Genomic DNA, 19,983 nt, shown 5'->3' with positions numbered 1-19,983 from the left:
CGCCGCATCCCGCCGCATCCCTCCCCTCCCGCTGCCCCGCATCCCGCCGCGTCCCTCCCCTCCGTGGCCCCTGGCGGCCCCGGCCCGTCGGAAGCAGAGGCGGAGGCGCCAGGCTGGTTATTCACACGGTTTATTTGCTCGGTTCGGGGGTCTTACAAACAAGGGGGGGGCCGGGGGCTTCGGACGCTTGTCACAAACCAAAAGCAGGGAGCGCGGGAAGTGCACTTGGGCTGAGCCGGGGCTGCGGCACCTCCCGGCCGGGAACGGCCTCATCCTGCTCCAGCCGGGCCCGGCGCTGGCTCCGGGTCCAAAGCCAGCGGGGCGGCCGGGGCTCTGTCGGCAGGCGAGGGGGCTGGGCAGCCGCGAGGAAGGGGCAGTCCGGGATGAGGTGGGATCGCGGGATCCAGGGGCGCCCGGTCTGGGACAAAGTGGGATCGCGGGAGCTGGGGTGCGGGATCGGCCTGGCCCCCGGGCAGCCGGCCGGGGCGATGCAGGGGGAGCCGGGGCGATGCTCCCAGTGCCCTCCCTGGTCCCCGGGGGGGCAGGTGGTGGCATGTGTCCCTGCTGAGCCCCCGCCTGCTGCTCCCTGCAGACACGCACGTGCGTGAGCAAAGCCACAGCCTCGGTGCAAACTGGGGGTAACTGGTGGCAACTGGTGGCAACAGGGAGGGGTCACTGCTCACACGAAGGGAGGGGAGGTGGGGAAGGCCTCGGAGCAGGGCGACGCTCCATTGCTCGCTGCTCTGCCGCCCGGGCGCCCTTCGCTCTGCGCGGGATGCAAAACCCCGGGGCGCCCAAAGCTGCCCCGTCCCGGAGCCCGGCACGCCGCGGAGCCAAGCCCGGGCGCTCGGGGATGCTCTGCCCGGGGGGGCTGGGAGCCCCCGGCCCCTGCAGCCCCGCAGGGGAGGAAACGCTGCTGCTGCTGCTGGTGAGAGCCCGGCAGAGGCAGGGGGACGGGTGGGCGCTGCGCGGGGCCCAGGAGCTCCCGTGCGCCGAGGGGAGCCCAGCACCAGCAAACCTGCTCCCGGCTGGCAGCGCCGCGCGGGGCTGCGGAGGTGCCTGGGGCTCCCGGGCTCTGCCAGCCGCCCGGCTCCCCGCAGCTGCACACGGATGCTGCCCTCCACACCGCCTCCGCCGTGCTGCCGCTGGCAGCTTCGGTGCTCGGGGACCCGGGCGCGCTGGGTTTCGTGGGGAAGCTGCTGCGGGGGAGCAGGCCGTCCCCGTGCCCTTCCCAAAACGCAGGTCCTGCCAGCTGCCGGCTCACGAGGAATCATCTAAAGACACGGTGCCGTCCTCCGATCCCCGTGCCGGCACCCGGCGCCGGGCGGGAGCCGGGAAGCGCTGCGGGGGCTCCGAGCGATGCAGCAGGCAGCGCCGGCGGGACGGCACACGGAGCGGGCGCGGGCGGGCGGGCGGGCGGTGCCGCGGCCTCGAGGCGATGCTGCTCTTTGTACACTTTACAAACGCCATGTTGGATTTCCCCAGTTCTTAAGAAAAAAAAGTACGGGAGCCGTGTCTGGTCAGTGGGTAACCCTGTGTCCGGCGGGGCCGCAGACGGGGGGGCGGGGGGCCGGGGCGGGAGAGGGCGCGCGGGGACGGGCAGCCTGGCGACGGCGGCTCTCGGCGGGACCTCACATCACCGTGCAGCATTTGCAGCGCTGCTTCTTCGCGTCCGTGTCCTGCTCGGCCTCCTTGGCGTCCGTGGCGCTGGCGCCCGGCTGCGGGCCCTCCTCCGGGGGCGGCGGGGCGGCCGCCGGCTCCAGCGCCGTGCCGTTGGGCGGCGCGTGCTCCTTGCACGGCGACGCCGCCGGCTTGCTCTCGGCGTCCTCGATCACCACCAGCTCGGCTTTGATGGTGCCCTCCAGCCCCAGCACCTTCTTGGTCTCGTCCTCGTCCTCCACGTTCTGGTAGCCCATGAAGATCATGGTGACGGGCTGCTCGGCGCCCTGGCCCGGGCCGCTCTCCCGCGGCGCCGCCTGCAGCCCCGTGATCTCCCGCCGCGGCGTGGGCTGCCGGCTGGACGGGGCGCTGCCGGGCGCCCCACGCGGGCCCTCCCCGCCGGCGGGCTCCCGCTCGGAGGCGTCGCTCAGGGTCACCTCGTCGGCCTTGTGCAGGAGCTCGTCGACCTCGGAGGAGCTCAGCGGCTGGGCGCCGTCGGCCAGGGCGCCGTCCTCGGCGCTCACCGCGTGCACCACTGCGGGGACAAAGGGACCGGTGAGGGGTGGCCACGGCGCCGGCGCGCGGCCCGGCCCCCCCAGACACCGCCCCGAGCGGCTCCCCCCCCCCAGCCCCCTCGGCCCCCCGCTCCGGCAGCCCCCGCACCGCGGTGCTGCGGCCGCCCCGGAGGGCTGCGGCGCCGGACGGCCCCGGCTGCACCGTCACCCGCTCCGCGCGGGGCGGGAAGGCGGCCCCGGCACTCGCGGCGCTGGGAGGCGAGAGGAGGCGACGCATCGCATTTTCCGCTTGAGCTGCGGCATCATGTGATGATCAGTGCAATGGCCACAACGACCGGTCAATGGAGCGAGAAACATCCGCGGCTCCGCGAGGCCGGCGAGGCCAGGACGGACGGCGGCCGCCTGCCCGTGCGGGTCCTTGCAAAGCTCCTGGGGCCGCGGGGTCCTGTTGCGCCAAGCCAGGAGCCGGCACCGGGGGCTGCACGGCTGCCAGCGCCCCTTCCCCATCCGTGGGACGCGCTCCCGCGTCTTCGGCCGAGGCGGATCCTCTTCTCCGCGCTCCGGGGCCGGCGGGAAGCATCCGCGCCATGGCGTGTCCCGGCTGGCGCCTCGGCTCCGGGCGCCTGGAGGAGGCGCGGGGGGGGCCGTACCTCTCAGCTCGTCCTCGTACACCTTGACCCCCTGCAGACAGTGGTTCTGGGGGAGAAGGGTGGTGCTGGATAGGACCTTGGTCTCCCCAGTCACTCTGTCCTTCTCCACCGTGATCTCCACGGAGTACATGGCTGGGACACAAAGAGGACAGCGAGGGTTAAGGGCGGCCCGGCCCCTCCCCGGCGGTGCCCGGGGCCAGCAGCGGGCAGGCGCGTGGCGGCAGCGGTGCGGTGGCAGCGGTGCGGTGGCAGCGGCGGCAGCGGTGGCGGCAGCGGCGCTCGGAGGCGATAGCGAGGCAGCAGCAGTGAGCGGCAGCGGTGGCGCGACATCCCGGCGCATCCCTGCGGGGGACCCCGCTAGCCGTGGGGGTCCCGCGGGCCGAGCCCCAGCCAGGCCCCGTGACGCACCGTGGCAGGCGCCTGCCACGTCCGTCTGTCCGGCCGGCGAGCAGGACCAGCTGCAGGCCCCGGGCTTGGAGCTGGGCTCATCCCAGCGACGGCGCTGGCGGGATGCAGTCTGCCGCCGGAGGATGCTCACGGGGGCTGGGCCCCCCCCGATCCGGGGGACCGGCAATCCTCAGCGTCTGTCCGTCCGCTCCCAGCCGGGTCTCCGCTAGCGCCGGGGCGGCTTTGCCCGGTGACGCTTCACCTGCGGCTCCGCGGGCCCCGAGCCGGGCTCTGTCCGGACGCCCAGGGCCACAGCCCGGGCTGCGCCATCTTCCCCAGCGAGGGAGCGAAGACCCACGGGAGGGAGCCAGCGGCAGCCCCGCGCTCCCAGCGCCCTGCAAGCCGCCTGCGGGGAGCCGGCCAGCGGGGCCCAGCCAGGCCGGGCGCACGGCTCCCTCGTGCCACGAAGCCGCAAACAGCAGAGGCCAAGAACGAAACCGGAGCGGAAAAATGGAACGGGGAGCGGAGAGCGATGGAGGGGCGTCGAAGAGCGGACCGGGGCGCTGCCGCTTCGGGGGCCCGGTGAGCAGCACGGACGCTCGCGGCGGGAGGCAGCGACCCCGGGAGCAGCGTCCCGCCCCGGGGAAGCGGGCACCTACCTGCCTTCAGCATGTCAGTGCCTTCCACCGCCTTCATGGGGCTGCTGGAGACCTTCTTCTCGGCTGGGGACGGAGAGGAGCAGAAACGCCCGTCGGAGCGGGGCACCGCTCCCCGGCGAGCTCCCGCGGCAGGGAGACGCAGGGCTGGTGCGGGTGCCGCCGGCACGACCGCAGCCTCGGCAGCACCCCAGCTCGGGACGGGGACGGGCTCCCCCAGCCCGGGGACACGCGGGGACGGGGCGGCTCCACGTCCCCCCAGGGCAGGAGCCGGGTGCGTGTCGGGGCAGCACGGGGGGAGCGCGGCCGGGCATCACCTACCCTTGACGGTGCCCAGGGGACTCTGCAAAACAGAAGAGGGAGGTTACAAGCTGCGCGGGAGCCGCTGAGCACCCGGTGTCCCGCTGCCACCACCGCGCACCCGCCCCAGGGCGCCTGCACCCACACGGCACGCCGTGCCCGCGACCGCCGGGGGCCCGGCCGCCCCTCACCTTCTCGGCGTTGGGGACGGCCTCCGCCTTCTCCTCCTTGGCCGCCGGCACCGCCGCCACCTCCGCCAGGTTCTCCCTGGTGGAAGCCGCCGAGCTGCCGTTCTCCAGCGTCTCCAGCTCCTTCTCCAGCCTGGGGGGAATCGGGGCGTGAGGAGCCGCACGGGCAGCTGTGCCGGCGCCGACAGTGTCCCCCTCCCAGCAGCTCCCGTCTCTGCCGGCGCCCGGCCCCTGCCCAGCTGAGCCACGGGGACAGGACGGGCGTCCGCACCCGATCCCAGGGGAGCCGACCCCCGTCCACCCCCTGCCACCCCCCAAAACCGGCCACCAGCTCCGAGGCCGAGTGCTCCCGGAGGAGCCGCCCCGCCGGTACCTCTGGATGGTTTCCTCCAGCTCCTTGGTCTTCACCTCGTCCTCCTGCATTTGCTTCTTCATGGCCTCGTCCTCCTCGGAGGCGGAGGCCGGGGCCCCCTCCAGCAGCCATCGCTCCCGCAGGGCCTTGGACTGGAGAGTGGAGGGTCAGCGCCGGCCGGGGCTGCGGCTCGGCCCAACCCCGCACTGCGGCCCCCGCAGCCCCCGCCCGCCCTCACCTTGAGGTGCTGCAGCTGCCGCCTGTCGTCCTCGAGCTGCCGCCGCTTGTTCTCGATCTCCGTCTGACGCTTCCGCTTCTCCTGCGGACGGGACAGCGGCAGGGCCGGCGTCGGTGGCAGAGCATCCCGCCCCGGCAGGAGCGGCACCGGCAGCGAGCCCCGCGCCCGGCACAGCCGCGGGGACCCCGGCCCCGACCGCGTGCCCAGCCGGAGGCCAAGGCAGGGAGCAGGGGCTGGGCGCGGGATGGGGTGCCGGATTTGGGATACGGGGTGCAGGGTGCAGGATTTGGGTGCAGGGTGCACGATGCCCTGAGGTCTGCAGCTCAGCCAAACCTCGCAGCCGGGAGCCCCACAGCCCCAGCATCTCCCCTACTTTCTGTCCTGCCTCACAGCCGGGAGCGCAGCAGCCCTGCGAGGGGTCGGTGCCCTCGTGGGGAAACTGAGGCACGGGGGGTGCCGGGCGGCCTCGCTCAGCGCGGTGCCGTGTGGCTCCCCCCCGGTGCCCCCCCCCCGCTCGCTGCGCGCCCTGGGCCGCGGGGGCCCTGGCAGAGTCGCTCTGACTGTGTCCCGGTCCCAGAAAGCGTCACCCGTTTTTTTCCGCTCCAGCATAGAACAATCTGCCCTTTGTGCAGCCGAGATCGGCCCGATAGCGAGCGGGACCCGCGCTGGCACCCGGGAAAGCCTGGCCCCGCCGGAGGGGCCGGCCGGAGTCCGGCACTGGGGTGAGGCGGAGGCGCCTGGGGCCACGTCCTGTGGCGACTGAAAGCCTGGGGGCTTCGCTACCCGCAGGGCTGGATCCTGCCCCAGCCCTTCTCCTTCTCCTTCTCCTTCTCCTTCCCCAGCAGCAGCCAGAGGCTTGGGGGGGGGGGGGGGGGAGGTCATCACACACTCGTTTCCCTCTCACCGGAAGCTCGTCAAGGCGCTCAGTTCATTAATTAAGCCTTCCAGCTGCCTGCTTGCTCACACTGTCCCTGCCTTGCAAATGAAGAAATCAAACCCTGGAGGATCCCCGCGGCTGATCCTGGGGACGAGCCCGGGATCCCGAGCCCGGGAGCCCCACGCGTTCCCTCTCTGCTTCCCGTGGCTCCCGGCTGCCTCCCCCCAAGGCAGCCTCCGGAGGCGGGAGGCTCCCACGATTACTCTCCCGGGAGCTGTTTTCCCCTCTGCCCTCAGCACTTTGTGTGCAGCCCCCCCGGCCTCCAGGGCAGGAGCCTCCAGGGCAGGACAGAGGGACGGCAAAGCCGGGGGGAAGGGGGGAGCGAGGCCCGCGGGACGAGGGAGGCTGCGAGGGCTCAGGGCACGGCGCCGCCTTCGCCCTCGTCTGCTGGAGGGGCGGCAGCCGCCGGGGCCGAGGAAAACCTCCCTGCACGGGGCTGCATCGCCCACGAGGCCCCTCCGACTCCCTGCTGCCGCCGTGCACCAGCATCACACACCAGCGCCGTGCACGAACACCGCACACCAGTGCTTTGCTGCCGGAGGAAGGAGCCGCCCGGGCACGTGAAAGCTGCGGCCCGGCTCCCGCTCCAGGCACGTCGCCGCTCGCCGGCGCGGAGGCAACTTACCGCGATGGCCTGCAGCCTCTCCTGCTGAAGGGTGCTGGCCTCGACCGCCCTGCAAGAGAGCACGGAGCAGGCGTGAGCAGAGCGCTGCGCCGCCCTGAATGGGGACATTGTGTGCCCGCGAGCCGGACGCCACGCGCGACAACGGCTGGACTTTCCCCTTCCGCTGCCATGCCGTTGCCGTCCCACAGCCCCGAGCGCCTGGCCCGGCGTGTCCCTCCGCCCCGTCCTCCGCGCACTGCTATCCCCGATCCCCCGCGGAGCACCGAGCCCGCTCCTCCCGCCGGCCGTGCTCCGGATGGGAACGGCGACGGCAGAGGGGCTGGAGAGCAGCGCTTTGGCCATGCCTGCTATTAGCCTTGGCTCGCTCTGGCCCTCCCGGCCCATCTCTTGGCCGCTGACACCTTTCCCGGACAGTGTGGCCTTTCCGGGCGGGAGCCGTGGCCTGGCAGGGCGTGCGCACACACGAACGCACTCGTGCACCCACGTGCAAACAGGCATGCACGCAAACAGACACGAATGTGCATGCGCACACACACGAATGTACTCATGCACACACACAAACATGCGTGCACACACACACGCACACACACGTGCACCGCAACAGGCTCAGCCCCAGTTTGCACTCCCAGGCCCGGCACCCGCCCCTGCAACGCAGACCACCGCGGCCGTGCTGAGGGCGGAGGCGCAGGCAGACTCCCGGGAGGGCTGGCGGGTGGCAGGGGCTCCGCCGTCGCGGTGGCGTGTGCGAGCCCACCTGCTGCGAGGCCTCGGGCAGCTCGGGAGCGGGGAGCACGGGGCTGCGCCGGTGCCGCCGGGGAGCTGGCTGGCGGCACGCCACACCGCGCTAACGAAGCGCTTAGCCGTGACAGTAATTAGGGTGGGAGGCACGGAGGTATCGTAAGGGGGTGGATCGCTGCCATTTGCTTCCCGCAGCAGGGAATAACGGTGCCGGCGGCAGCGCCGGGGCTGCGCGAAGGGAGCGGAGGCCGGAGCAGCAGCGCCGGGTGCGGAGAGGCCGGCGGCAGGGCCCGGCGTGAGCGAGGGAAGCGACGCCGCAGGGCCTCGCGCCTGGCCCAGGACCCGGCTGCGGCTCCGGCTCCGACTCCGACGCGGAGCATTTCTGCAGCTGGCGGATGCCGGGGCTGGGCGGGAGGAAGGAAGAGCAGCGAGAGGCGCTGCGGCAGGGGCAGAGCTCTGCGCCCGAGCTTGTGCCGGCGGTTAAGTGCACGTCCATCCTCGCGGCTCCCATGAGCTGTGAGCACCGACGCCGGAGGCTCCTGGGGCGTCGCGCGATGCTCCTGCGCCCGTCACCCTCGCGCTGGGGCAGGGTGCCCTGGCAGCAGGCGCAGCCCCCGTCCCGCCAAGCCCCGCGAGCCCCTGCCCGGCTCCGGGCACCGTTTCTGGGGCCGCCGGCAGAGCGGTGCTGACCCTCGCTCCGTGGTATTTCACCCCAAACCTCCCCCCAACTGCATAATCTGGTTAAATGGGAAGGGAGGCGGTGCGCTGCACAGACGGCCCCGGGGCGCGGGGGAGGCACGGGCGGGAGGAGACTCACTCGCACGCTGCCATTAGGGGTTTTTCCCCCAAAGGTGGTTTTGCGCGCAGGGTGTGCACGCGCGGGGCCGGGCGCTGCCGTTGCAGGACGGAGGTGCGTGCGGCGGCGGGGCCGCGAGAGGGGACAGCGCCCGCGCTCAGCGCCCCGGCGACGCGAACGCGCTCGAAAACAAACCGGGAAGGTGCCGCCTTTGGAGTTATTTTTGTGCCGATCGAGGCGATGCTGCGACTGTTTTGCACACGCACGCGTGCGCACACCCGCTGTCAGCCGCCGCCTGTTTGTCATGCTGGCAACCCGCCCGCCGTCCCGACACTGCGCCCGAGCCAGAGAATTAAATAATTAAAGAGCCCAAATGGAGCGGGAGCGGCCGCGAGGCCCCTGCTCGCTCCACCGCGGCTCCCTGCCTGGGCCGAGCGGCTGCAGGGAGCCGGCCCCGCGCCGCAGCCCCCTGCAAACCTGGGTGGGAGGCAGCGGCCGCCCCGCTCCCCTCCGCCCCCTCCCCGGGGCGGCTGGCACCAGCCCCAGCTCCGGCCGCCCTCCGCCCCGGCCCCGGCCGTCCCCGGTCACCCTGCTGCCGCTGCCGGCACCCCGGGCTCCCAGGGCTTTGGCCCGGGGCCGGTGTCTCTCCCGGCCCCTGCCCTGTCCGACGGATCCAAACTTTTGCCGCGTTCCTGAAACGTTCTGTTCCCACCCTCCCGCCCTCCTCCATCCTCTTTATTTTCCATTATTTGCTACAGGCTCTGCATTCCCGGGTCGACGGCCAGGAATCCTCCTGGCCCGGGGAGAGCCGCAGCACGGGCTGGCTGCCCTGTGCTGCCGGGGGGGCCCAGCCCCGGCCCCGGCCCCGGGGATGCACCCGGCACCCGAGGGGAGGAGGAGACGGGCAGCGGGGCCGGGCCCGGCGCGACCCGGGGTCCCTGCCCGGGCTGGGACGAGGGGGCTGGGGATGGGCCCAGGGCTCCAACGCCCCTGGGCAGAGCCGACTGCTCTTCTCCGTCCAGCCAAGCGCTGCTGCCAGGAGCCGTCCGCGGCCTGCCCCGCGCTCCCGCCCCGGCCACCGCCTGGCCCTCGGGCCGGGGGGGCTGAGGGGGGTCGGGATGCTCAGTGCGGGGAGCAGAGCAGAGCCCAGGGCCGGATCCGCAGGGGACCGGGGACGCTCCCGCCCTGGGCGAGGCGTAGATGGGCGCAGCCCTAAGGCTGCTCCACCTTCCCCGGGCGGCAGGGACCGCCGCGGGCCGGGAGGGCGCCCGCCGTCCCCACGCAGGGGGGTCCTGGAGACGAGGGGCCGGGGCTGTCGCACCCTCCTCTTCCTCCCAGCCCCTCCCCCCAGCCAGACCCGGCACCCAAGCCACCAGAGCCCTGCCAGCCCCCGGGGACGGGGACGACGCGGCAGGCGGGCTCACGCCCCCCAGCCCCGTGTCGGGGTGTCGGGGCCGGGACCCCCCTCGCTGCGCCGCCGGGGCAGGCGGGGAGCAGCGCCGGCCGGGTCGGGGGATGGATGGCTGCGCGGCCGGGAGGCGGGCGCCCTGGCAACGGCGCCATGGCAACGCCGATGAACCAGGCACCGGGGACCGGGCTGATGCGCCGCGGCGCCGAGCAACGCGCCCGGGCTGGCAGCGGGAGCGGAGGGGGCCGCAGGGCCATGGCGCCCCGCTGGGTGCCTCCAGGGCCCCCGGGCCCCTTCCCTCGAGGGCGCGGAGGGAACCAGACCCCTTCCTGCAGCCCGGCTCAGCTCTTGCAGCCAGGTGCACATCGCAGTGCCGGGCCCTCCGGGCGTGATTCCCGGCCCTGCTGCTCCGGGGCAGCGGGCGAGCCCGCGGGCACACGTGCGAGCACACGCGTGGGGGGCCGTGCACATGTGTGGGGCCGTGCACATGCACCTGGGGCCATGCACACGCGCGTGGACGTGCGCACGCCCGCACACGCTGCTCCCCGGCCGCTCCAGCTCTTTCCAGCCCGCTGATGCCGCCGTTTCCTACCAGCACAAGGGAAGCCCGTGACCTTTTGTCTCCTCCCTGCCTGACATGAAACAATAATGTTTATTTGCCTTCCTCTGTTTTTTCCCATTAGCTCATCCAAATGTGCGAAGAGCCGTTTCAAGCTGCTGCTGCTCCGCGCTCCTGACCTCCGCTCCCTTTCCGCCCCCGTCCAAGCCAGAGGAAGCCGGGCAGAGCCCTCCCAGGCCGGACTCCCATCCCCGGGCACCCTCCCGGGGGCAGCCCCGCTGCGGGCCCCGAGCCCCTGCAACCGGTGGCAGCACAGGCAGCGACGGCGGCGGCAGCACGGACTGCACCTGGGCTCAGGCCTGTGCCCGGCTCCGCCGTGCCGCTGCGCAAGGGCGATGCGAGCGCCGGCCCCGGTCCAGGCCGCCGACCACGGCCCCGCACAGCCCCGTCCCCAGCGGCCGCCGCGGACGAGGGGCCCCAGGGGACACGGGGCGAGCGGAGGGCAGCCCCCGGCGCCCGAAAGCGCAGGACGCATTAGAGCAGAGCGGAGCTGCCTGATTGATTCTCCGGGCTGAGACGTGGGCTGGGAGTGCCAGGAGAAAATGGATCCTATGAATATTTGATGAAGAGCGGCTTGGGGAGGGAGTCTGATTGGAAAATTACAGATCTTTCAAACAATGGCTCAAGTGCCCTCCAAACACTTGGGTTTCCAGCTCCCTTCGCTAGAGTAGCAGGGCTGCGCTCGGAAACACCCACACGATTTATGAATGAGCAGAGCCTGCCCCCCCCGCACCGGGAAACCCGCCCGGCTGCCACCGGGACGCCGGCAGTGCCGGCACCGGCACCGGCCCCGGCCCGGGCGCGGGGCTCCGTTCCCCGCCGCGGCACAGCCACCGCAGCCGCCTCCCTGCGTCCCGGCCCCGGGCGCTCGCTCGCTCGAGGAGAAGCCGCCGTCCCGCGCGAAGCACGAGGCCGAAGGCACCAAGCGGCTGGCGGCAGCACGCACCTCGCGCGGGGGCTACCCCCGCCGGGAGCCGGGCACCGGCAGAGCCGGCGGCCCGCAGGCAGGTCCCTCCCCGGCGCCCGAGCCAGGGGACGCGGCGCGGCCCACGTCCAGCTCCAGGAAGCACCTGGCCGGAGCCGCCCCAGCCGGGGCTCCTCGCCCGGGGCTGCCGCAGGGCGCGTCCCGCTCCCCGGAGGATGCCGGGGAGCCCTCGCCTCCCAGGCCGGCTCCCCGCTGCCACGGCAGCCCCCAGCCCCAGCGCCCCGCGCCGCCAGCCCCTGCCGAGCACGCGTCCTTCCCGGCACGGCTCCTCCCGGCTCCCTTCGGCGCAGGGTGGGAAAGGTTTCCCCGGCAGGGCCCCGCCGGCCCCCCCGGCGGGAGCAGCCCCCATCCCGCGGCGCTGCCTCGCTGCAGCCCCGGAGCTGCCGGCAACGGGCGCCCGCCCCGGCACCGCGGTCCCTGCCCGGCCCTGGGGGACAGGGGCATTTCGGGCCAGGAACCAGGGATGGCGGCGGCAGCAGCAGCGTCTCCAGGAAACCTGCTCTCGCTCCGGTCCCTGCCCGGCCCTGGGTGCGTGAGACGCCTGTGCCGCCCGCGTCCGGCTTGGAGCAGCTCCCGTCCCGCGGCGGCGGGCTCAGCTCTGGACCCGGAGGCGCTGGACCCCGGAGCCCCGAGCAGGCTCCCTCGCTGCGGGAGAGCTCCGTGGCTTCCTCCGGGACATCTGGGAATGGCGACGGCCGCAGACGCGCCGGCTCCCCTTGCTCAGCCCGGCGGCTTTGCACACGAGAGAGGGGCAGATCCGACCCCCGGATCCGCGGACCCTGGGTTAGCCGGGCTCTGCTTCCCCACGGAGGCACGTGGGGGGGGGGGGGGGGCACATTACCTGAAAGGCAGAAATCTCCCTGCTTCCCCACTACAAGACTATCGGATCAGAGACGGGAGCCATGACAAGGGCCCAGCCGGGAGAGCACCCGCTTCCCGCGGAGATCAGAAACCCGGAGGGGAGGAACAGCGAGACGCCAAGACAAAACATCAGAGCTCTCGGAAGCGGAGATGCGGCGTCTCCAGCGACACAACAGCATCCATCGCGGTGGGAGGAGAGGAGAGGAGAGGAAAACAGCCCTGCAAGGATCAGCCTTTGTAAGAGCTGGAAGCTTTTAGCCAAACCTTTCCCTTGGCACCAGCAGCTCGCGGCAGCCAGGACGCTCCTCCAGCTGCCGCCAAGGCCAAGGAAGAGCGAGAGCTGCCCGAGCCCAGCAACGCGGCTCCCGGGCGCGTGAGCTGCCGCAGAGCCAGGCCTGGGCTAGGCGAGCGCTTCCCGGGGGCTGAGCCCCACGGCCCCGGGACCCTCCCATGCTTCATCCCAACAAAGAGCCGCTGGATCTTATGGAGCAGGACTGACCCTCGCTCAACCCGGGGAGTTCCTGGGTTCTCCGTAAGGAAGGCCTTGCCCAGGGGAAGCAGGTTTTGGTGTTTCAAACACCCCCAACTTTCGCATGTTTATTCACGCCCAAAATCTCAAGATCCCCAGAAGAGCCAAAACCCACGGAGAGATCGGACGGGTTCGCACCGAAGCTGCCCAGACGGCAGCCGCGTGTGCTGGTTTTGCTTTCCGGCTCACCCCCACGCTCCGAGGCTCGACACGGGGACTGAGCCGCTTCCCGCAGCTCCGCACGCGCCGAAGCGGCGAAGCCCTCGCCTCCCAGGCACGTTTCCCTCGTGGGGTTTCCAGCGGAACAAAGAGCAGCCGGGTCTTCCCGGAGCGCCCAGCGTGGCCGCAACAAAAGCCCTGCGGCCCCTCCCGGCCCCTCCCGGCCGTTCCCGCCGGACGCTGCCCGGCGCGGGCAGCCCGGCCGGCTCGGAGCAGAGCTGGGACCCCCAGCGACTCCGGGGAGCTGCACGCAGCCTGGGCGAGCGCTCTGGGCCGCGACGCACTGGCGCTCATGAGGGTCCAGCCCGCAGCCCTGGCCGCCGGAGCAGCTCGGGAAAGAGCAGCAGAGCCGGGAAACGCTGCAGAGATCGGGGGCAGGAGCCGTCGTCCTGCCTCGCGGTGCCGCCTGGCCTGGGTTGTCCGACCCGAACACCCCGTAACCGCAACCTCCGATCCCCCCGCCCTGGCGCGGGTCCCATTTCCAGCCCTGGACATTTTCCTCCCCTTTCCCCAGGCAACGTCACGACCCGCCGCTCTGGCATTTGCCTCAGTGTTTTTTGGCAAACCACCTCCAAGCTTTTCCTCCCAAAGAGTCACTTTTCAGAGGGATCGCTGTGCCAAGGCGCTCCCCGAAACCGCCGGCCTGGCTCGGCGGAGCTGCGGCACCGCGAGGGGAGCCCGCTGCGCTCCCGCCCTCCCCGGATGCCGCGACCAGGGCTCCGACGGCGTCCCCAGGCCGCACCGGTGCCTCCCCGCGCCACTCGGCTCCCGACGCCCAGCCGCCCCTGCCCTCCCGGCACCCCGTGCCTCCGCGGGGAGCCCCAGACCGGAGCGGCCGCCGGGACCTGTTGCGTTCCCGGCGTTGGGAGGCAGGCGCTGCCCGGGCGCTGCCGGGCGGATGCCCCGGGGAGCCCACGGACCCCCGGTGCCAAGCCCGGGAGAGGGGCCCCCGCGTGCCGCGAGCCGCAGGGAGGGGAGGGGAGGCCTAGGTGAAACCGAGCCAGCGCCGCAGCCGCTGCCACCGGCGGACGGAGCAGCCAACCTGCCCGGTGCCCCCCGGCACGTCACTGGCACCGGGGCGTCGCAGCCGCCGTCCCGGGGGCAAAACCGGCGCGCGGTGGGATGGTGCCCAGCGGCAGCCTCCTCCGGCGCCCCCCGCCCCGGCTCCCCCCCGGCCCGGCCCCCCCTCGGCCCCCCCGCAGGCCCCGCCGGCGCACAAAGGACGAGGCCGGGCTGGGCCGCCGGGACGAGCCCCCGCCGCGGGCGGGCCCCGGGCGAGGCGACGGGCCGCAGCCACCCACCCGCGCCGGCAGCGACAACAGGTTCAAAGCACAAAAATACCCACCCAAAAAGACCCGCCCGTGCCCCCCCCCGGACCCCCCCCCGCGGCGGGGGCGCAGCCCGCAGCCCCGCGCTGCTCCGGGGCCTCCGCCGCTGCCCCCTGCGCTGTCACCGGCTCCGCGCCGCGGGGCCGCGGCCGGGCGGGGCGGGTTGGGGGGGGGGGGGCCGCACCCACGGGCGGCATCGGGGCAGCGCCCGGCACGGGGAGGGGGGGGCGAGCCCCCGGCCTGGGGGTGCTGAGCCGCCGGCCCAGGGCTGCGAGCCCCCGGCCCCGGGGGCCTGAGCCGCGGCACGGGGGGGTGCGATCCCCGGCTGCGGGGATGCGAGCCCCGGTGTGGGGGTCCCGAGCCCCCGGTGTGCGGGTCCCGAGCCCCCCGGTACCGCGGGGAGGCGGCGGCGGCGCGGTGCGGGGCCGCGGGCGGCGGCGGCGGGCGGCTCCGGTACTCACTCCATTTTCCAGCCGGGCTCCGCGGGCGGCGGCGGCTCCGGGGGGGGCGGCGGCGCGGGCGAGGCGCGGGCGGAGCGGGGCCGGCGGCCGCCGCGTCCCGGCGCTCAGGGCCCGGCGGGCGGCGGCATCCCCGGCGGGGCTGCGGGATGCGCAGGGATGTCGGGGCCGCGCCGGTGCCTCCCCGCCTCCCCGCGCCGCCCGCACAGCTCCGTCTGCCGGGCGCCGCCCGCCACTGCCGCCGCCGCCCCTCACCCGGCCTCGGGGCGGCGCGGCCGCCGCGCTCGGCGCTGCCGCTGCCGGGGGGGGGGCACGGCGGGGCCGGCGCCCCGGCCACCCCCCGACTCCGCAGGGACACGCGGCTCGGGCGCATCCGCGGCAGAGCGGCCCAGCGGGTCTGGCCCCCCCCGGGAACGAGCGCCGGGACCCGCGCGGGACCCGCACCCGGCTCAGCGCCGCGGCCCCCTCCCGCCCGTCCCGCTGGGAGCAGGAGGCCGCTGCCGAGCTGCGCCGGGACCCCCGCGCTCCGCGGTGCTGCACGAGCAGCGACGGGGGCAGGAGGGAGCAGAAGGGGAAGCCCGGGCTGGCTGTTTGCCCCCTCCACTCCTTCGTTTCCCAATGCAGTGTTTCCCAATCCAACAAACTGACACAGGAAGCCCGGACCGAGCCCCAAACCACCGGCGGCGTTAGGAAACCTGCCCCGCTGCCCGCAGGGAGGGCTCCTCGCCCGGCCCCGCAGCGAAGCCGGTGCCGCAGGGGGAGGCCCCCGGGAGCGAAGCCCCCGTCTCCCGGCCCGATACGCCCTGCAGCCCCTCTCCCGCCCCAGGGAGGGATCCGGCTTCGCGGGGAGCAAACCGCCCCTCTGCTCGTGGGCACCATTGCAGAGCCGGCCGGTCCCGAGCTCTGCGAGGGGCCGGGGACGAGGCAGGTCTGCAGGCAGCGCGGCGCCGCCGAGGCCCACAGCAGCCAGGCCGACCGCCGGCCCCGAGAGCCTCCCGAATCGCAGGAGATGTCGCTGGGACGTGGCCGGGCCCAGCTCACGCTTTACGCCAAGAGGAGAGAGATTTCATCCCGATTAGCTCGAGGCACCAGGGGAGCCAGGATGTCTGGGAAGCTGCTCCGCTTTCTCTCTTCCTTCCTCTGTCCGCTCTCCTCCCGGCAAACAGCCTCTGCCCCCAGGGAGGCTGCTGCAGGGCGGCAGCGAGTCCCACCCGCCGGGGGGGCCAGGGACCCCCCTCGCCCCCAGCCCCACTGCCTGGCCGGAGCCCCCCCCCCCCCCCCGAGCAATTTCACAAGGCAGCAGCACCCGGAGGGGAGAGCGCTCCCCCCCCCCCCCGGAACCCGCCCCCGGGGCTGTGCCCGCAGGCCCTCCCGCCCCCAGGGTTGCTTAAGGCCCTCCTGCCCCGCGCAGCCCCGCTCCGCACCGGCATGGACGCGGCCAGCCTGCTCCTCCTGAGCCTGGGGGGCTCCGGGCTGCTCCTGGCGCTGGCCCCGGCAGGTAACGGGGAGCCGGGACGGGACGGGGCGGGCGGCCGGGAGCTCGGGCCGCTCCCCACGGCCACGGAGGGCGAGGGAGCCCCGCGGGCAGGGCTGAGCCTGGGGGGCTCCGGCCCCAGCAGCGCCCCGAGGGCCCGCTGCCGCACGGGGAAGGGGCTGCGCCGCCCCCGCCCCGCTAAGCCCTGCCTGGGCCCGGGAGATGCTCAGTGGCTCCCTGGCCTCCATGGATAGCGCCGAGGTGGCCGGGACACAGCAGCCAGGAGCGGGACGACACGGCTCGGAGCTGCGCCCGGACGCCTCCGGCAGCTGGTAAGGTGCCTGCTCCCACCAGGCGCCCAAGGGAGCTGGATCATCGGGGGAAAGGCAGCAGCGCCCCACTCCCGGCCCTACGTCGCTTCCATCCAGATGGACGGACAGCACGTCTGCGGGGGCTTCCTGGTGTGGCCCAAGTGGGTGATGACAGCAGCTCACTGCATCATTCCCAGGTGAGCGGTGCTCCTCCCGCGGGGCGCACACCTCCGCCAGCCCCATCCCCACCCCCAGGGACGGGGGACGGCTCCCTTCTCTGCCCGCGTTTGCAGCAGGACCCAGACGCCTTTGCCTTGGCCACCACGGGACGTTGCAAGGGTCTGGAGCAAACCCCACCGTTGCCGGGGGCGAGTCCCCAGCTCCCCGCGCGCTCACGGCCCCTCTGCCCCTCGCCGCAGGCGCAACCCGTCCGTGCACGTGGTCCTCGGCGCCCACAGGCTGGAGGAGCCCGAGCCGTCCCAGCAGGTCTTCAGCATCGAGGAGTCCATCGCGCACCCGCACTACAACCCCCGGTCGGTGGACAACGACATCCGCCTGCTCAGAGTGAGTGCCACCCGCCGCACGCGCCGTCCAGGCCGGGAGGGACCGGCGGCGGGGCTGGGGACGTTCCCCGCGCTCGGGACAGGGACAGGGTGGCCTTGGCGAGGGCGCTGCTGGCCGGCGTCCTCCTGCCGCGGGGCTCCCACTCCCGGGCGCGCGGGAGAGCCGGAGCCGGGCACCGGGCAGCCGACGCTAGATGTCAGTGCTTCTCCGGAGAAGCGGACACGCCGTGGGGCCGCGGCGGAGGCAGCTGAGGACACTCGACCCCGCCGCGTCTGCAGCTCCTGCTGCGCCGGGGCGGCCAGTCTCTAGAGCAGACTGGGACCAGTTCAGAAGGGCTGGGAAGCGGTGCCCGGCCTCCAGAGAGGCAAAGCCGGAGCTGGGGCGATTCAGCAAGACCTGGGAGGTGGGACACGCGCGTGGCGGCATCCGGAGGGGTCAGGAAGGGGCCGGGCCGACGGGGAGGGAGCCACCCTCGCCCCGGCCCCCTTCCCCAGCTGAACAGGTCGGCCACGCTGAACCAGTACGTGAAGCGGATCCGCCTGCCCACGCCGCACATCGACCTGAAACCCGGCACCGTCTGCAACGTGACGGGCTGGGGGGACACGTCCAACTACGGCGAGCAGCCCACCCAGCTCATGGAGACCGAAACCACCATCGTCAAGCGGAGCCTGTGCCGCACGCTCTGGAAAGGCCGCGTCTCGCCCAACATGCTGTGCGCGGCCAGCCGCAACACCACGCTGCAGGGCGTCTGCGCGGTGAGTGTGCCGCTGGCACGGGCGGCCCCGGCGCCCCGGCCGCCCCCGCAGCGGCCCGAACCTCGGTGCTTTGCAGGGCGACTCCGGGGGACCCCTGGTCTTCAAGGCGAAGGTCTACGGCATCGTCTCCTTCTCCGGGGAGCGGTGCGGGGACCGCAGGTACCCCGACATCTACACCAAGATCTCCAACTACATCGGCTGGGTGCTCCGCACCGTGCGAGGGCGCCGGTGCCACAAGGGGCAGCGCAAGCACTAGCGGGGGGAGCCGCGGCTGCCGCCGGGCACCAGCCCCCAGGAGCCGGGACGCGGGCTGGGACGCCGGGGCCCTCCTCCAGCTCCGGGGGTTTCGACGGCCGAGGGGAAGCGACGGTCAGGGCTCACATCCCTCTGCCCCCTCCCTGCCTCAGTTTCTGCGGGTGCAGCAAGGCGACGCAGGAGGCTGGTTTCTGCCGCTGGCGGGGGGAGAAGCCCCCCGTGCCGCACCGAAGAGCTCGGCACCCTGCTCCCCCTCTCGCAACAGCTCCGGCCACCGGCCTCAATAAAGCCTCATCCCTGAGCCCTGTCCGCGTGCCTCTGCTCCCCCCGCCCCCCTCTCCCCCGGCCACGGGGGCACAGCCCCAGCTCCGGGCAGGAGCCCAGGGACCTGCATCTCCCCCAGCACCAGCCCACCCCAATCCCGCAGGTCCCAAGGGACGGGACGGGACGGGACGGGACGGGACACCCTGCTCCTGCCCCTTTCCTACCTGCCCTGGAGGCCAGCAAAGCCCAGGCCTGGGCTCTCACCCCTCTTTAATTGCCTCGTGGGCAGCTGACCCCCCTCGGGGCGCTGATTGGGGGCATCTCCTTAACACCTCGCTGGCCGGGGCGGCTGCTGCCTGCCTCCGGCCCTTGGGATCATTTATCCCAGCTTTCCCCTCCCATCGTTCCCCTGCTGCCGGCACAGGGAGAACGGGCACGGGCTGCCCCAGGAGGTGGTGGAAGGGCCGTGGGCTCGGCGCTGCACCGTAGCCCTGCGCTCCGGCCATCCCGGTGCTCCGGTCCCCGGCTGGGTCCAGCCATCCCGGTGCTCCGGTCCCCGGTCGGCTCCACCGGCTTGGCCTGGGCTGGGGGGGGGGCAGAAGGAAGACGGGAAGCACCAGACCCCCCCCCGGATCAGATCCTGCCCTGAGCTGGGATCTGCCTCTGAGTGCCACCGCCCTACCGAGCACCCGCAGCAGCGCTGGGGCTGCCTTCCCACCGGCCTGAAGCTCCCTGTCCCGTCCCGTCCCGTCCCATCCCATCCGGTCCAATCTGATTCCATCCCGACGGCCACGAGGGCGAGGGGCATCCCTGGGCACGCACCAGCAGAGGCTCCTCCAGGCCCCGGGGCTGCCGGCGTCTCACCCGCCTCTCCGCGCTCGCTCCTCCGGCGACAAGGAGCAGCCCCGGCCCGGCCGGAGCAGGGAGCTGGACCGCTCACCCCGGCAGGGGATTTGGCTGGCAGCGAGCGACGAGGCCGGGAAGCGGCGGTGACCGCCAGCCAGGCCAGCCGGGGGGACACGCGCCCCGCCAGCCCTCTCCCAGCTGCGCGGCCGTCTCCAGGGCCGTCCCCTGCTCCTGGTTTGCTTCACCGGCGCGGTGCCGGCACGCCGTGAGCGGTGCACGCTGTGCCGGAGGTCCCGCAGGAGGTGGTGGCCGTGCGCGCCGACGGCAGCGTCCGCCGCGGGACATGTCGGCTGCCGGGACGCCCGGGGATGCCCCGCGGAGGACCAGCCCTGCCGGCGCGCGTCCCGGCTCGCCCCAGGCCTCCCAGGCACCGGCGGAAGGAGGCACCTGACTCACGGCGGTGCTGGAAACAGCCGTCCCGCTGCTGGGGCCGGCGCGGAGGCTGCGGCCGCGGCGGGAGGAGGCGGGAGACGCCCCGGGCGGGCGGTGGGGAACCGCGGGCCACGCGTTGGGTGCCAAGCACTGGCAGGCACGGCTGGGGATGCCGGCTGCGGGGCGGCAGCGGCCCTGTCGCCGTGCCTCAGTTTCCCCCAGGGCCGGGCAGGGCCTGCGGCTGGAGCCCCGCGGCACGGGCGCGCGGCGGCTCGGACGGCCGGGACGGCACAGGCGGGCGGCTGCCACTCCGAGTGCCGGGGACGCGGCCGGGGCCACCGCTGCCGACCAGCAACAGCCACGTCGTGCGGGAGCCCCAGGGACGCGTCGCACATCGGGACTCAATTAATCGCAGGAATTGTTTTGTGAAATACCAGACCCTCACGGCACACGCTGATATTAGGAACATATTTGATTTGCATTGCTGGTTGCTTTTTTCCCCCTCTCCCTCTCTCCCCCTTCCTCTCCGCCGCGCAGACAGGAGACTTGGCCGGGGTGGAAAAACCCCGGCGCAAAGCTGAACCAGATGCTCGCCGGGGGCCTGGCTGGCTGCGGTGCTGCCCGGCGCGGCGGC

General features: G+C 73.6%; 2 protein-coding genes across 4 annotated transcripts; one reads left to right on the top strand and one right to left on the bottom strand.

The window, feature by feature from the left end:
• Positions 1–114: 114 nt before the first annotated feature.
• PALM (paralemmin) lies at positions 115–14,693 on the bottom strand. Of its 2 annotated transcripts, XM_064497302.1 has the most exons (9): positions 14,452–14,693; positions 6,508–6,556; positions 4,946–5,026; positions 4,729–4,859; positions 4,359–4,488; positions 4,189–4,210; positions 3,871–3,933; positions 2,825–2,956; positions 115–2,194 (listed from the first exon to the last, which is right to left on the bottom strand). In XM_064497302.1, exons 1-9 carry the CDS (start codon positions 14,454–14,456, stop codon positions 1,632–1,634), a joined length of 1,176 nt encoding a protein of 391 aa, XP_064353372.1. In that variant the 5' UTR covers positions 14,457–14,693; the 3' UTR covers positions 115–1,631. The 2 variants fall into 2 exon arrangements, with proteins under 2 accessions (XP_064353372.1, XP_064353373.1); XM_064497303.1 differs by lacking the exon at positions 2,825–2,956 and having other exon boundaries at positions 14,452–14,692.
• A 1,122-nt stretch (positions 14,694–15,815) lies between these two features.
• On the top strand, positions 15,816–18,108 carry PRSS57 (serine protease 57). Of its 2 annotated transcripts, none has more exons than XM_064497272.1 (5): positions 15,816–15,946; positions 16,277–16,430; positions 16,653–16,797; positions 17,319–17,552; positions 17,629–18,108. In XM_064497272.1, exons 1-5 carry the CDS (start codon positions 15,877–15,879, stop codon positions 17,806–17,808), a joined length of 783 nt encoding a protein of 260 aa, XP_064353342.1. In that variant the 5' UTR covers positions 15,816–15,876; the 3' UTR covers positions 17,809–18,108. The 2 variants fall into 2 exon arrangements, with proteins under 2 accessions (XP_064353342.1, XP_064353341.1); XM_064497271.1 differs by having other exon boundaries at positions 17,292–17,552.
• Positions 18,109–19,983: the final 1,875 nt, after the last annotated feature.

The sequence above is a fragment of the Dromaius novaehollandiae genome, chromosome 25, assembly GCF_036370855.1.
Source record: "Dromaius novaehollandiae isolate bDroNov1 chromosome 25, bDroNov1.hap1, whole genome shotgun sequence".
In the NCBI taxonomy this organism is placed as follows: Eukaryota; Metazoa; Chordata; class Aves; order Casuariiformes; family Dromaiidae; genus Dromaius; species Dromaius novaehollandiae.
This window is presented reverse-complemented; position numbering and strand designations above follow the sequence as displayed.

Coding starts and splice junctions, on each gene's coding strand:
- PALM (XM_064497302.1), bottom strand. Junction 4,860..4,945: donor GGCAGCTGCAGCACCTCAAG/GTGAGGGCGGGC, acceptor TCCACTCTCCAG/TCCAAGGCCCTGCGGGAGCG. Junction 4,211..4,358: donor CCGTCCCCAACGCCGAGAAG/GTGAGGGGCGGC, acceptor TCTGTTTTGCAG/AGTCCCCTGGGCACCGTCAA.
- PRSS57 (XM_064497271.1), top strand. CDS start 15,877: ATGGACGCGGCCAGCCTGCTCCTCCTGAGCCTGGGGGGCTCCGGGCTG. Junction 16,431..16,652: donor GCTCACTGCATCATTCCCAG/GTGAGCGGTGCT, acceptor CCCTCGCCGCAG/GCGCAACCCGTCCGTGCACG. Junction 16,798..17,291: donor ACGACATCCGCCTGCTCAGA/GTGAGTGCCACC, acceptor CCCCTTCCCCAG/CTGAACAGGTCGGCCACGCT.